This window comes from Giraffa tippelskirchi, chromosome 11, assembly GCF_054371585.1.
Source record: "Giraffa tippelskirchi isolate mGirTip1 chromosome 11, T2T-mGirTip1v1.2.pri, whole genome shotgun sequence".
In the NCBI taxonomy this organism is placed as follows: Eukaryota; Metazoa; Chordata; class Mammalia; order Artiodactyla; family Giraffidae; genus Giraffa; species Giraffa tippelskirchi.
The window spans coordinates 98,959,313-98,973,848 of NC_137285.1; the positions used below are offsets into that span (position 1 = coordinate 98,959,313).

Sequence of the window (14,536 nt, forward strand, 5' to 3'; positions counted from 1 at the left end):
TCTTGCCTGGAAAATCCCATGGAAGGAGGAGCCTCGTATTGGCTACAGTCCATGGGGTCGCAAAGAGTCGGACATGACTGAGCGACTTCACTTTCTTTCTTTCTTTCTGGACATATATGAGTTGCGTAAATAAATGAATCAACTTCCGCATAGAGTTAGGTCCACATCAAAGAGGACCGACTGGTCCAGCCCATACTCGCGCTTCCAACTTCAGGATGCCTTCCTCTTCCAGCACCTGCCCAGGCTCGAGCTGAGGGAGAAAAAAAAAAACCACAGGCCGAGGCTGAGGACGTGTTTGAGGGCGGGATGCCGGGGAGGCCAGGGTCTCTCAAGGTGCTGCGCGGGGACGACGCCCCCTTCCCTGACTGGGCCGCCATCGCTGCCGGGGTCCTCAGGGCTCGGCTGGGTTTCCTCAGGGCTCGGCTGGGTTTCCTCAGCCCTCACAGGGCAGGGCCGGAGCCTCCTCACTCCACAAGGGGAAGGAGGGAGGGCCGCCGCCCGCCCAGCGGCCCCCTCCGGGACCCGCGGCGCAGGGAGCAGCCACTGCAGCCCGGCCCGGAGCGCGCGGGGCGCGAAGAGCCCGGGCCGCGCCGACGCCATGGCTGCGCGCGTGGAGCGGCGGCCAGGCGGCCTCCCCGCCTTCACCCGACTTCGAGGCCGACCAGCACCGAGGGGCGAGCGGCGGCTTCGCCGGGTGTCCCAGGCGCCGCACCAGGGCTGGCGGACCGAGTGCGCCATCGAGAGCTCCCCGGCCTCCCTCCTGAGGCCCCCAGGCCTCCGCCTGCCTGCCCCGCCCCGCTCCTTTCGCCGAGCTCTTTCAGTTCCTTTAGGGGAGGGGAAACTGAGGCCCGGGGCGCGAGGACGGGGCGGCCGGCCTGACACTGAGCATGGTCCTCTCCACCTCTGGAAACTCTATCCAGTGGCCTGAGCTCCCCCAGGCGAAGTCTGTTTCCGTCTCTGAAATACGCTCAGCTCTGTCTGTGGACCCAGACCTGTTAGTTGAAATCCGCGGAGGTCAAAAGTGAACAGGAACTACCGGCAAGATGCCTTTGTTCAATCCGACCTCCCTATTGGGTCGGGCCTCCTGTTTTCCAGCCTCACCTTACTTTGGGGTGTCAGCCTGGTGAGCTGGATGGCCCTCTGCCACCCTCCTACCCACCCCTAAACCCACAGGGTGGGCAGGCAGGGCTGGGCTTGCTGAGGAGCTGTGGCACTTGGCTCAGTGATGCTCAGTGACCTGGGGGCAAGTGCCTTATCCCCTCTGGTGTGGCCCCAGACCAGCCAGTGCAGACTGGAGGAGGCTTGGAAGGTGGAGGCTGCCAGCCTACTGGCCTGAGAACCTGCCCAGCCCACTCATCTGCCAGCCCTCACACCGGCACTGCCAGCTGCTCAAGCCTGGCAGGCATGCTACATTCTCTGTCATTTTTTGTCTCTGGCTCCTCCCAAGTCTCATGATACATCCCTGGCAGGCCTCCTTTTCCCTGGTGCTACCTCTCCTGCAGTGCTTCCACCCATCTCTGCCTTCCCACAGAGATGCAGCTCCAGTCCCATTCCTACCAGATTTGCCAGGACTTGGCTGTGCCCTGGCCCCTGGTGCAGCCATGGAGGAGACACTTTGGGATGTGAAGTCTGAGATGATCACTATGTCCTCCTCCCAAGGCTCCTGGGATATCAACTGGAGGTCCTTGGGGTTGTGGGGGACAGTGTGGCATCTTTTCTGGACATTCTCTATGGTCACTATGCAAGCTCCCAAGACACAGCCTCCCATCCCACACAGCCAAGTCCCTTCCTAGTTCCCAGCCCCTTCCTGCTTAACAAATAAGGGCAAAGTGAGACAGTCCCAGACTCTCCCATCTTCCTTCCTCAACATCCTGGCTTGGGAGTAGTCAGATCATTCTAGAATCTGTCCAGATCATTTACAGCCTTTGAAGCAAAGAGCAAAAGGAAACAGATGGCATTGATAAGACTACTCATGAGACGTTGACAGTAACCCCCATCTCAATTCCCTTCCCAATCCCAAAGGACTAAGAGATTTATTTACAGTAATTAGCGCCTGCCACCTGTGGAGTGCTCTCCTAGGAGTTTTATGAGTATGACTTCCCTGGATCCTCCTTCCATCTTTTCATTCATTTGTCCTCTTGATGAATGTTTATTGCTCACCTATTATGTGCCAGGTGCTGTGCTAGACCCTAAGATATAATGAATATAATGATGAATGCAACACATATGCTTCCATGGTGACTCAGTGGTAAAGAATCCACCTGCCAAAGCAGGAGCTGCAGGAGACTTACATGAAAATCTAACAATGCTTATAATTTTGTTTTTGCTTATACATTTGTTATAATGCTTATAACAAATTGATAAGCAGAATGTCACAGGAACTCTCCTGCTCTTTGCGTGGGTCGATATCCTAGGGTTTGTACCCAGATACCTTTAAAAAACAAACTACCAAATCCGTTTGAGCAGTCCAGCTTATACTGAACTCATGAAAAATTAAAGCAAGGTAGGGTTTTATTGCTGGAAAAGGGCATGGGAACCCACTCTAGTACTCTTGCCTGGAGACTCCCATGGACAGAGGAGCCTGGTGGGCTACAGTCTACGGGGTCACAAAGAGTCAGACACAACTGAGCGACTAAACACACAGCACACACATAGTTGATTAACAGTGTTGTGTTAGTTTCATGTGTATGGCAAAGTAATTCACTTATACATGTTCATATATCTTCTTTTTCAAATTCTTTTTCCATTTAGATTATTACATATATGAATATTGAGCAGAGTTCCCTCAGCTATACAATAGGTCTTCTTTGGTTATCTTTTTTTTTTTAAGATTTTTTAAAAAATCTTTTTATCCTTTTTTAAAAATTTTTTCAGATGTGGACCATTTTAAAAACCTTTATAGAATTGGTTACAGTATTGCCTCTGTTTTATGCTTGGGTGTTTTGGTTATCTATTTTAAATGTGTGTGCGTTGTGTATGCTAAGTCACTTCAGTCATGTCTGATTGTATGCGAACTTATGGACCGTAGCCCACAGGCTCCTCTGTCCATGCGAGATTCTCCAGGCAAGAATACTGGTGTGAGTAGCCACGCACTCCTCCGAGGGGATCTTTCCAACCCAGGGATCAAACCTGCATCTTTTAGGTCTCCTGTATTGGCAGGAGGGTTCTTTACCACTAGCGCCACCTGGGAAGCCCACTATTTTAAATGTAGTAGTGTGTATATGGGGCTTCCCAGATGGCGCTAGTGGTAAAGAACTTGCCTGCCAATGCAGGAGATGTAAGAGACACAGGTTTGATCCCTGGGTCGGGAAGATCCCCTGGAGGAGGGCACAGCAACCCACTCCAGTGTTCTTGCCTGGAGAATCCCATGGACAGAGGAGCCTAGCGGGCTACAGTCCATGGGGTTGCAAAGAGTTGGACATGAATGAAGCAAGTTAGCATGCAAACATGCACTGTGTATATGTCAATCCTAAACTCCCAATTAATTCCTCCCCCCTTCCCCCAGATTCTTGCTGTATTTTGAAAGTAGCACTGATGAGATGTGCCGAGGAGCAGGTTGTGGGAAGGAGAGGAAGAGAGGAGTCCAGGATAATCAAGATCTTTGAAGACTAGAGGGATGGAGCCCATTCACTGAGATGGGGAAGGCTGAGGGGGCAGCGGGTTTGAAGAGAGACTCGGGAGTTTAGTTTTAGACACTTTAAGTGTGAATACCCAGTTGGAGATGCTGAGGTTGCCTGTAGACACTGGGACTGGGTCTAATGATCAAGTAACAGAACAGGAGCCTGCAAAGGAGGGACCAATCCCACGCCAAGAACAGAAAATTGCCTGCAGGCTATAGTAATAACTGATCAGTGAGATATTAGGACTGGAGGGTGGGGGAGGTGAGGAAGAGAGAGAGAGAATAGGTGTGGCAAACACTTTCAAGCAGTCTAGGTGTCAAGGGGAGTTGTGCCCGTCCCTGTTGTTTCCATTTAACAGTTAACAGACTGAGGCCCGGAGAGTTTGCTTGTTCAGGGTCATACAGAGATGAAATTGGGATCGGAAAGCAAGGCCATGTGGCCCAGATCCCGTGTTTTTTCCACTTCGTGATGGATGTGTTCTCAATTCTTATGACCTCAAAAGGACAAGAGACAACAGATAAAAAAAATACATTGCAGAGGTTGGGGGAGGGGCGGGGAGCTCTCTTGAATAGTAGAGAAGACAAGAAGACCTAAATCTGGACCAGCCAACATGTCCAGTTGCAGGGGCTGGCGGGGTGGGGGGGCGGGGAGCAGGTACCTTTTCCTGGAGGTGAGGCGTCTCTGGCTGGCTTCCCAGGGAGGCCCTATGAACACATTTCCAGCAGCCTCTGACTGCAATGCCAGAGCAGCTTTGCAAATACTTTGCTTTTCAAAAAAAATGTCATTTCTCCTTAATCTTCATCCCACCATCCCCAAACAATCTATACAATTTGCATATTTGCTGTTCTGTGGGCATGGACAGTGAAAAGAGCAAAAGGTTTTGCAAATGCTTATTCTGTACAGCTTTCCCTTCAGTCTTGACTTCAATTCAGCAAAGATGCCTTGTGCTATGCATGGCCGTGTGCTGTGATGAGTACAAAGATGAATAATTATAGTTCATCTCCAAAATGGAATCCCATACAGCCATTACAGAGCTCGCTTCGGGAGAATAATGATTCAGAACACGCTCTCGCTACTCTGACAGGGAAAAGCAGGTTAAAAACAGCCCACACTATGTGATGGGAAGGGAGAGTGGAGGAGGAAGGAGGGACGGGGGGGAGAAGAGGAGAGCGGCTCCTTGAAATGTATTGTAAAAGAATATAGTAAGTTATTAATAGAGGCCAACTCTAGAAGGCTGGGTTACTGATGATTTAACTGATGGGGGGAAGAGGGCATGCCATGCGGCTTGTGGGATCTTAGTCCCCCGATCAGGGATTGAACCGCGGTCCCACGGTGAAAGCGCTGAGTGCTAACCGCTAGACCACCAGGGAATTCCCTAATTTTCTTTTCTAGTCCCTTGATGTTCTACAAGGTATGTGTGTGTATGTATATATACATATATATGTATATTTACTTTCATGATCAAAAAGGTAATAAATGATATTCCATATTTTTATTGAAGTATAGTAAATTTACAATGTTGTGTTAATTTCTGCTATATAGCAAAGTGACTCAGTTACATATATATACATGCCTTTTCTAAATATTCTTTGCCATTACGGTTTATCATAGGATATTGAATATAGTTCTCTGTGCTATACAATAGGACCTTATCGCCTATCCATTCTACATGTAAAAGCTTACATCTGCTAACCCCGCCTTCCACTCCATCCCTCTATGAACCCCCTTCCCCTCGGAAACCACTGCTCTCTTCTCCATGTCCATGATTCTGTTTCTGTTTCATAGATAAGTTCATTTACGTCATATTTTAGGTTCCACATATAAGTGACATTATATGTGTTTGTCTTTCTCTTTCTGACTTTGGTTAGTATGATAATCTCTAGTTGCATCCATGTTGCTGCAAATGGCATTATCTCATTTTTATGGCTGAGTAATATTCCACTGCATGTATGTACCACAGCTCTTCTTTATCCACTCATCTGTTGATGGGTATTTAGGTTGTTTCCGTATCTTGCCTATTGTGGATAGTGCTGATATGAACATAGAGGTGCATGTATCTGAGTTATAGTTTTGTCTGAATAGATGCCCAGAAGTGGGATTGCCGGATTGTTTGGTAGTTTTTAGCTTTTTGAGGAACCTCCATACTGCTTTCCACAGTGGCTGCACCAACTTACATTCCCATCAGCAATGTAGGAGGGTTCTCTTTTTTTCCACATCCTCTCCAGCATTTGCTATTTGTAGACATTTTAATGATGGCCATTCTGATTGGTGTGAGCTGGTACCTCGATAAATATTTTAAAACAGAAGCAGTAGGCATAAGTTTGGTCCTCCATGGGCTGATGGTCTCCTGTGGAAGATAGACGTATATAGGTAGCTAGAATAAACAGCAGGCTTTTTGTGGCTGCTTTTGTAGAATGGGCTGACTCCTAAATTCGCAGACTCCTTCACTTCCTGTTTTGTTGCTGGACTCTAATCTGTGCATCCAGCTGGGCATCCTTTCGTATCTCTCTTTCCTCCTCCACCACCTCACAAGCTCCCAAGGGGTCTCTGGGTCTGTGCAGCATGGCATCAAGTCTAGTTTGTGTGTCCTGCTAGTTCCTCTTGTAATTCAAGGGTCACCAACTTCCATCTCTCACTCCCCCTTCTCCATAGCTCCGATGTGAACTGCCTCATTGAAGAAGCAGCCAAAATAGAGAAGATCAAGTTTCAGCACATTGTGTCCATCTATGGGGTTTGCAGGCAGCCCCTGGGTGTTGTGATGGAGTTCATGGCCAGCAGCTCCATGGAGAAGATGCTTCCCACTCACAGCCTCAGCTAGCAGCTCAAGGTCCACACCATCCATGAGACTAGCCTGGCCATGAACTTCCTCCACAGCATTAAGACACCTGGACCTCAAGCCAGGCAACATCCTCCTGGACAGTCGCATTCATGTTAAGGTGAGGACTCTGTCTGTCCCCTGTCACTCCAGAGTCTTCTCCACATGAGCTGGATTATCTACTGACTGGCTGGCCTGTCAAAGAGTTCTAAGCAGCTCCCTTCATGAACAAATACTAAAAGCAGGGATCACACCTAAAACGGATGCATAGTGAAATTTGATGCCTGAAACTGGGTGTCAGGATGCCTGCAATAACCATCTTTGGACCTCAGTCTTCCATTTCTAATGTGGACAGAATAATCTCTATCCCATTCTTCGATTCAAGTAAGGATGTGAGTAAGTGAGATGTTTTCAAAAGGGTCATGATGACCTTTTTTTTTTTTTTTTCCAGTTCCTAGGACACGTTACACTTTCATTTCTGCCCTGGAACCTTTGCACATTCTGTTTCCACTGTCAAGAACAGTGTTCCCCCAGTCCCTCCTTGTCTAGCAAAGGTCTACTCATCTTTCAGCTCTCAGCTTAAATAACACCTCCTCAGGGAAGTTTTCCTTGATCCACCCCCACATGCCTCTGTTACATATCCTCACTGTATCTGTCTCTTCACATTGCTAACCCCAATTATAAGTATATAGTCATTGACGAAACTGTTTCATTAGTAACTCTACTCCCTATTTGAATAACCACTTAGGAGAGTAATGGGTGAAGGGGTTCATCTTTCATAGAAGAAATTGGGTTTTTTTGGCCACATTGTGTCTTCATTGTGGTTTGCAGGCTCTTTGTTGTGGCCCGAGGGGGACTTTCTTTAGTTGTGGCATGTGGCTTCTCATTGCGGACCACGGGCTCTAGAGCACACAGGCTCAGTAGTTGCAGCTCGTGGGCTTACTTTCCCCACGGCATGTGGGATCTTGGTTCCCCAACCAGAGATTAAGTTCATGTCTAGTGCATTGGAAGGTGGATTCTCACCCACTGGACCACCAGGGAAGTCCCTGTTTCATCTTTCTTATCTGCTGCCTGATTCTCAATACCCAGCCTAGTTGGAGTTCAGTAAATTGGCAATTGGTATAGGAATGAATCAACGGATGGAAGCAGAGTGTGGGATAAATATACATGGTGTCAATGCTTCGGGGCCCGTGGAAGTGGGATGAACAGAAGCTCACCAAAGGCAGCAACTTTATCCACGGGTCCTTCGGGTACTGGCCACACCTACCAAGTACTTACTGTGCACCAGGCACTGTTCTAAGTGCTTTTTGTATATTTCCTCATTCAGTGCTCATAATAGCACCACGAGTTAAGTTCTAGTATTACTCCCATTTTATAGATGAGGAAATGAAGGCTCTGAGAAGGTGAGTAACGTGTCCGAGGTCATCCTGTCGCCCATGGTAGCTATGGGAGAGAGTCTGTGCCCTCAGTGGCTACACAACACTGGAAATGAGGAAGGCGGGAGGGATGAGGGACCCAGGCAGGTTTCTGGAGGCAAGACTGTATTGCCCCCATCCCCACCCTGGGCTTCCTTCCAGGTTTCAGACTTTGGCCTGTCCAAGAGGATGGAACAGTCGACCCAGATGTAGTGCATCAAGAGGTCAGCTCTGCAGGGCACCCTCAGCTACATCCCCCCTGAGATGTTCCTGGAGAGTAACAAGGGTCCAGGGCCCAAATACGACGTGTACAGGTGAGCTGCAGGCGGGGCTCCAGGCCACATACCCAGCAAGCAGCTTGTTGTCACTGCCCTGCCTGGACCCCAAGGCGCAGAGGGCAGGACAGGGGTGACATCTGGCGCTGCCCTGCCCATGTGGGAGGAGGAAGGGTGCGGCGGGACTCCGGCCAGAGAGGCTTTGCCTGGGATTTTGTGGTCCATGGGGCCCCTCTGGCTGGATATCCGAGGAAGTCACTCAGGGCGTACTTGCCCTGTCTGCAGCTTCAGGATCGTGATCTGGGAGATCCTCACTCAGAAGAAGCCGTATTCAGGTAGCAGGTAACAGTGGTGCCATCAGATGGGGACCTGGAAGGGACTGTGGGAGGCTGGGGCTTGGTGGGGAAAGGGCAGGTGGCAGGTTTATGTTGGGGACCTCACCCTCCTACCTTCCTCCCCCTGCTTTCTAGAGCTCACACGACAGTGAAAGAAAGGGCAAACTTTAGCGCAGACCATGCTTTCTGCCTGATTCCTTTGCTTCAAAATATTCTTTCCTGTCTCTCCCACCCCCAGCCCTGCCACGGTGTCAGGTAAACAGACTGTCAGGGAACTTGGATAATCCAGCAAAGTTCAAAATCAAAGCCTATAACTAGGCCTGCCAGTCAGTCTGGCTGCCTTTGGACCGCAAAGGCCCACAGTGAGGGGCCATGGCCGGTCTTGGCCTGGGAAGATCCGGAGCTGGTCCAGAGACCCAGCTGCTCAAATCTAAGCCTCAAGTCAGCCTGCAGTCTCAGTATTAGCTCACTGTGCATTTATGGAGCCCCTGCTGTGTGCATGGGCAGAGCCCCGACCTCCCGCCCAGACCCTATGCCCCTGCCTTCCCTCACCTGCGCAGTCTGGGCCTCCTCTCACAGGCTTCAACATGATGACCATCATCGTCCGAGTGGCCACAGGCGTGTGGCCCTCCCTGCAGCCTGTCTGAGATGAGTGGCCGGCTGAGGCCCAGCAGATGGTGGCCCTGATGAGGCGCTGCTGGGACCAGGAGCCCAAGAAGAGGCCCTGCTTTCCAGGTTCTCACCAGACTGACCTACACGAGGATGGGAGAGCTGGGGTGCCCACGGGCCAGGAGAGATGACTGAAGCCCCAGGCCACTCCCAAGACTCGCAGGGAGAGCCCTGCATGGCACTAGGGCAGAGTCTGTGCCATAGTGTGGTGGGGGATGAGGGGATGGCAGAGGGGCCAGGGCCAGCTCAGGACTGTGGTCTGGTCTCTTTGGCTTAATATGTACCCTGTGGGAGGTAAAATAGAAAACCGTCATTGCCAGAAGCTAACTGGGCCTGGCTCTGCTGCTTCTGAGTCTCCAGTTGGCCTGGGTCCTCTCAGGCTACACTGTCCTCATTTATAAAATGTTCCCAGACCATAAGCTCACAGGCATGGATGGACGTTGCAATCATCCACTCCTCTGCTGCTGCTGCTGCTGCTAAGTCGCGTCAGTCGTGTCCGACTCTCTGCGACCCCATAGACGGCAGCCCACCAGGCTCCCCCGTCCCTGGGATTCTCCAGGCAAGAATACTGGAGTGGGTTGCCATTGCCTTCTCCAGGGCATGAAAGTGAAAAGTGAAAGTGGAGTCGCTCAGTCGTGTCCGACTCAGTGACCCCATGGACTGCAGCCCACCAGGCTCCTCCGTTCATGGGATTTTCCAGGCAAGAGTACTGGAGTGGGGTGCTATTGCTTTCTCCCCACTCCTCTAGGGATAATGTAAATACACACTTGCGTGTAAGTGTGAGCATCTTAGAGATTACCTAGTCTTGCCCTCGTGTTTTATGAAAAAGGTCTACCCTCAAAGGGTTTCCCAGGTGGCATTAGTGGTAAAGAACTTGCCTGTCAATGCAGGAGACATACCAGACGTGGGCTTGATCCCTGGGCCAGGAAGATCTCCTGGAGGAGGACATGGCAACCCACTCCAATATTCTTGCCTGGAGAATCCCATGGACAGAGGATCCTGGTGGGCTACAGTCCATAGAGTCTCAAAGAGTCAGCCATGACTGAAGCAATGTTCGTGAGCACGCGCACACAAACACACACACACACACACACACACACACACACCCCTCCAAGGCAGGGTCCCAACTTGCCTGCTTCCTGATGCTCATATGTGGGTGCCCCTAAGCCCAGGGCTGGGTTTTGGGAGGGGGCACAGGGGACATGGTAGAGGGAAAAACATTTAAAATGGGGAGGAACTGCAGGCCAGCCTGTGGCTTCTTTTGCTGTCTCTCTGTTTCTTGGGGACTTCCCTGTAGCTCAGAAGGTAAAGAATCTGCCTGCAATGCAGAAGACCAGGGTTCGATCCCTGGGTTGGGAAGATCCTCTGGAGAAGGAAATGGCAACCCACTCCAGTATTCTTGCCTGGAGAATCCCATGCACAGAGGAGCCTGGCGGGCTGCAGTCCACGGGGTTGCAAAGATTGGGACACGACTGAGCGTCTAACACTACACTTCTACTGTTTCTTGGAGCAGACATCAGAGCGGAGACAGACACGCTGCTTTCGCTGCTTCAGAGTCCGGTGGCCCACCGTGAGAGCGAGGCCTTGGCCAGGAAGGTGTCCTGCGCAACGCGCCGGCCCCCGGGAGGTGCGTACGTGCGCGCGGGGACTCGTCTCTGGCGGGCACTGAGGATGCGCGCAGGTGTGCGCCCCTCAGGAGGCCGCCTGGCTGAGGGGCAGGTGGGGACCAGGGTCAGCGCATGCTCTGCTGGCCAAGCCGCGCAGGCACTCAGGGGTACCTTTTGCTAATTTGCTCGAGGGTGCTCTGAGGGTTGGTAGTAGCCGCGGTCCAGAACCCCTGAGAAGGACATGCCCTCCCTGACGTGTGTGGGGTTAAACAGGGCCCGTCCTGCAGAGGGCGCCCGCGGCTCGCCCCGGCTTTCCGCCCTGCCCGTCAGCATCATCCCTGCTCCGCTGTCCTTACCCTCCTCACCTGGGAACCAGCTGTGAGCTAGTGTGGGGCTCCGGGCTGAACCCACAGGGCCACCACTCTGCCTTCCCTGTGGCCCAGGGGGCAGCCGAGGCTCTGGGCATGCGTCGGTTTCTTCCCAAGAAAGAAATGCCCTTTCTTAGGCAGGGCATTCCCAGCTCAGGGCCTTCCCCTAGACGCAGCTGGTGGCAGGCATGAGCGAGGAGGGGTCTCCTGGCACAGGGTGGGAGGAGAGTCCTGAGAGGCGAAGGGAGGAGGCGAGGCCAACATAGACCAGAACCGCCCTGTGCTCATCTGACCCGCCCCCTGTCTTCCGGTTCCCCAGGTCAGTGAGGAGATCTGCCAGGAGCTAACAGACTCTTGAGAGTCCCTTGGACTGCAAGGAGATCCAACCAGTCCATCCTAAAGGAGATCAGTCCTGGGTGTTCATTGGAAGGACTGACGTTGAGCTGAAACTCCAATACTTTGGCCACCTGATGCAAAGAGCTGACTCGTTGGAAAAGACCCTGATGCTGGGAAAGACTGAGGGCAGGAGGAGAAGGAGACGACAGAGGATGAGATGGTTGGATGGCATGACCGACTCAATGGACATGAGTTTGGGTGGACTCTAGGAGTTGGTGATGGACAGGGAGGCCTGGTGTGCTGTGGTCCATGGGGTTGCAAAGGGTCGGACACAACTGAGCAACTGAACTGAACAGACAGCAGTGAGTCCAGACAGGTCTCAGCTGGAACCCCAGAACACACAGCGGAGGAGAAAGGGGACTCAAACCATATCCTCTGCCATCCTTCCTGGCCTACCCTCATCCCCAGGCCTGGAGTCTGTGTTCCCTTTCTGGGCAACTGGCCCTGAGCTCCAGAAATGCCCATGCCCCTGGGGGGCCTGGCTCAGCTTGCCCTTCAGGACTGTGGTCTTTTGAGGCTGGATTCCTCCCTCCCTGGCCCGGGAAAGGGGAGCATCAGTTTTCAATCCTGGTGGCATAATGGAATATCTTGAGGGAATGAAGGAGTATCCGATGCCTGAGCCACCCTAGAATAATTGACTCAGAATCTCTTGGGGTTTGGTCTGATCAGTGATTTCCATTTGTGTGTGTGTGTGTGTGTGTTTTCCATGTTGGAAATTGTTGCTTTTAATTCTAATACACCACTGGGTAGAGCAGGAGGAAATGGGTCCCTGAGCGCCTCGGGAGGAGTTCACATCACGGAGCTCCACCGCAAATTGATCTTCAATTTGCATTTATTTACTTTGTGCCAGGCACTTCTCCAGAAGTTCTTACCTACAGGATTTGTCTTCACGATGGTAGCACGAGGTGGGCATTGTTTGTGTCCTACTTAGGGATCAGGACCCCTAGGCTCAAAGAGGCAGCAGCACACGGTGCTAAGGGGTGGAGGCAGGGTTTGCTCCTGGCCCCTGGCCCCTTTCTGCCTCATCCTTACAGGAAGAACTGCCAGACGCAGCTGTCTAGGGCGGTGGAGCCTGAGTAGAGATCCGGGATCTAGGGAAAGGACCCGCACTCACCCCATCCAGGAAACTCTGTTCCTGGATGGCACTTCCAGAAGGTAGGGGGATGGCTGAGATGACCCCTGGACAAAATCAGAGGTCCTTTTCTCAATCTCATCTTCCTCCCAGCAGACTCAGGAGACTATTTGAAGCGGGTCCTGCATCTCTCCGACAGTGAGAGCCTGGTCCCTAGCGATGAGCAGGTGTGCATCTATGAGAACAAGGTCACCCCCCTCCACTTCCGGGTAGCCCAGGGCCGCCTGGAGGAGGTGAGGCTGCTGCTGGCCCACGAGGTGGACGTGGACTGCCAGACAGCCTGCGGCTCCACGCCCCTCCTCATCGCTGCCCAGGACCAGCAGGCCGACCTCTGTGCCCTGCTTCTGGAGCACGGTGCCAACGCCAACCTGATGGATGAGGACGGCTGGGCCCCCTTGCACTTTGCAGCAAAGAATGAGGCCAACCGCTCCGCCCGTCTGCTCCTGGACCAGGGGGCCCACGTGGATGCCCAGGAGCACGAGGGGTGGACCCCACTCCACCTGGCTGCACAGAACAACCCTGAGAATGTGGCCCAGCTTCTGGTCTCCCATCAAGCTGACCCCAACCTGCGAGAAGCTAAGAGCAAGACCACTCTCATGCGGCCACCTACTTTGGTGCCGTCAGCCTGGTCAAGCTGCTGACAGCCCAGGGGGCGGAGCTGGATGCTCGGCAGAGAAACCTGAGGACACCACTGAATCTGGCAGTGGAGCGAGGCAAAGTGAGGGCCATCCAACGTCTGTTAAAAAGTGGGGTGGCCCCTGATGCCCTCGACCAGAGTGGCTACAGTCCACTGCACACCACAGCTGCCAGGGGCAAGTACCTTATCTGCAAGATGCTGCTCAGATATGGGGCCAGCCTGGATCTGCTGACCCAGTAGGGCTGGACACCCCTGAATCTAGCAGCCTATGAGGACCACCTGGAGATCATCCACCTGCTACTGAGAGCCAGGCAGACGTGGGGGCTCCTGGAGGCATGAACTGGACACCCCTGCACCTGGCTCCTGGCCACAAGGTGGAGGTGGTGGTGTCCACCCTGCTGAAATGTGGGGATGACTCCAATGCCACTGAGCAGTCAGGCTGGACACCCCTTCACTTGGTGGTCCAGAGGGGGGCCTTCCTGAACATCATCCACCTCCTGGAGCACCATGCAGACGTCCATGCCTGCAACAAGGTGGGCTGGACCCCTGCCCACCTGGCCGCCCTCAAGGGCAACATGGCCATCCTCAAAGTGCCAGTCAAGGCTGGTGCCCAGCTGGACATCCAGGAAGGAGTCGGCTGCACACCCCTGCAGCTGGCCCTCCGGAGCCAGAAGCAGGGCATCGTCGCCTTCCCAGAGGGCAGGGAGCCCTTACTGGCCATTCTGGGTGGAGCTGAGCCAAGAGCCCAGATGGAAGTTTAGAGCACCTGGGGTCTCCTTTCATGTAAGGAGTAGAGGCTGCTGGAAGTGAACCTGGGCTTCTGGCAGGGCCCCTTCCCTGTGCTTGCCACCTGCCCCTTTGATCTTGAGAGGAGACAGGAAGCTGGTCCCCTGGGTGATGGAGGGGCAGGGAGATGTACACTGATTCCTTCCACCTTTAATCACTTGTCCCTGAGCTCACAGGAGCCCCTGCATCCTGGAACTCTCTCTGAAGAAGGAGGGAGGCACGGAGAAGAGGGAAGTGCTCCTTCCCAGCTCATGTCTGTGTGACTGGGGCAGGTTCAGGACAGACAGATACATGTGTTTGTGGAAGGGCAGGCGCTAAAAGTTCAGAGGAAATGTCCACTTACAGTTGAGAGCCCTAGACAGCCCCCTGTTGCTACACTGACCACCTCCCTGGTGGCCCTGGTCCCAGCGCCCAGGTCTGCTGTGGTGGACTGAGCTATGGGGCCAGGTTGGATATGGGGACCAGTAGTGTTAGTACAGGG

At 52.9% G+C, this 14,536-nt stretch overlaps 1 protein-coding gene across 1 annotated transcript; it reads left to right on the forward strand.

The window, feature by feature from the left end:
• The first annotated feature begins 598 nt into the window (after positions 1 to 598).
• On the forward strand, positions 599 to 14,030 carry ANKK1 (ankyrin repeat and kinase domain containing 1). The gene is given in 12 exon segments (XM_081538052.1): positions 599 to 749; positions 752 to 773; positions 6,273 to 6,500; positions 6,502 to 6,556; positions 8,013 to 8,164; positions 8,411 to 8,460; positions 9,040 to 9,195; positions 10,643 to 10,758; positions 11,424 to 11,457; positions 12,726 to 13,223; positions 13,226 to 13,567; positions 13,570 to 14,030. Coding segments are annotated over 12 exon segments (2,265 nt in total).
• The last annotated feature ends 506 nt before the right edge of the window (positions 14,031 to 14,536 follow it).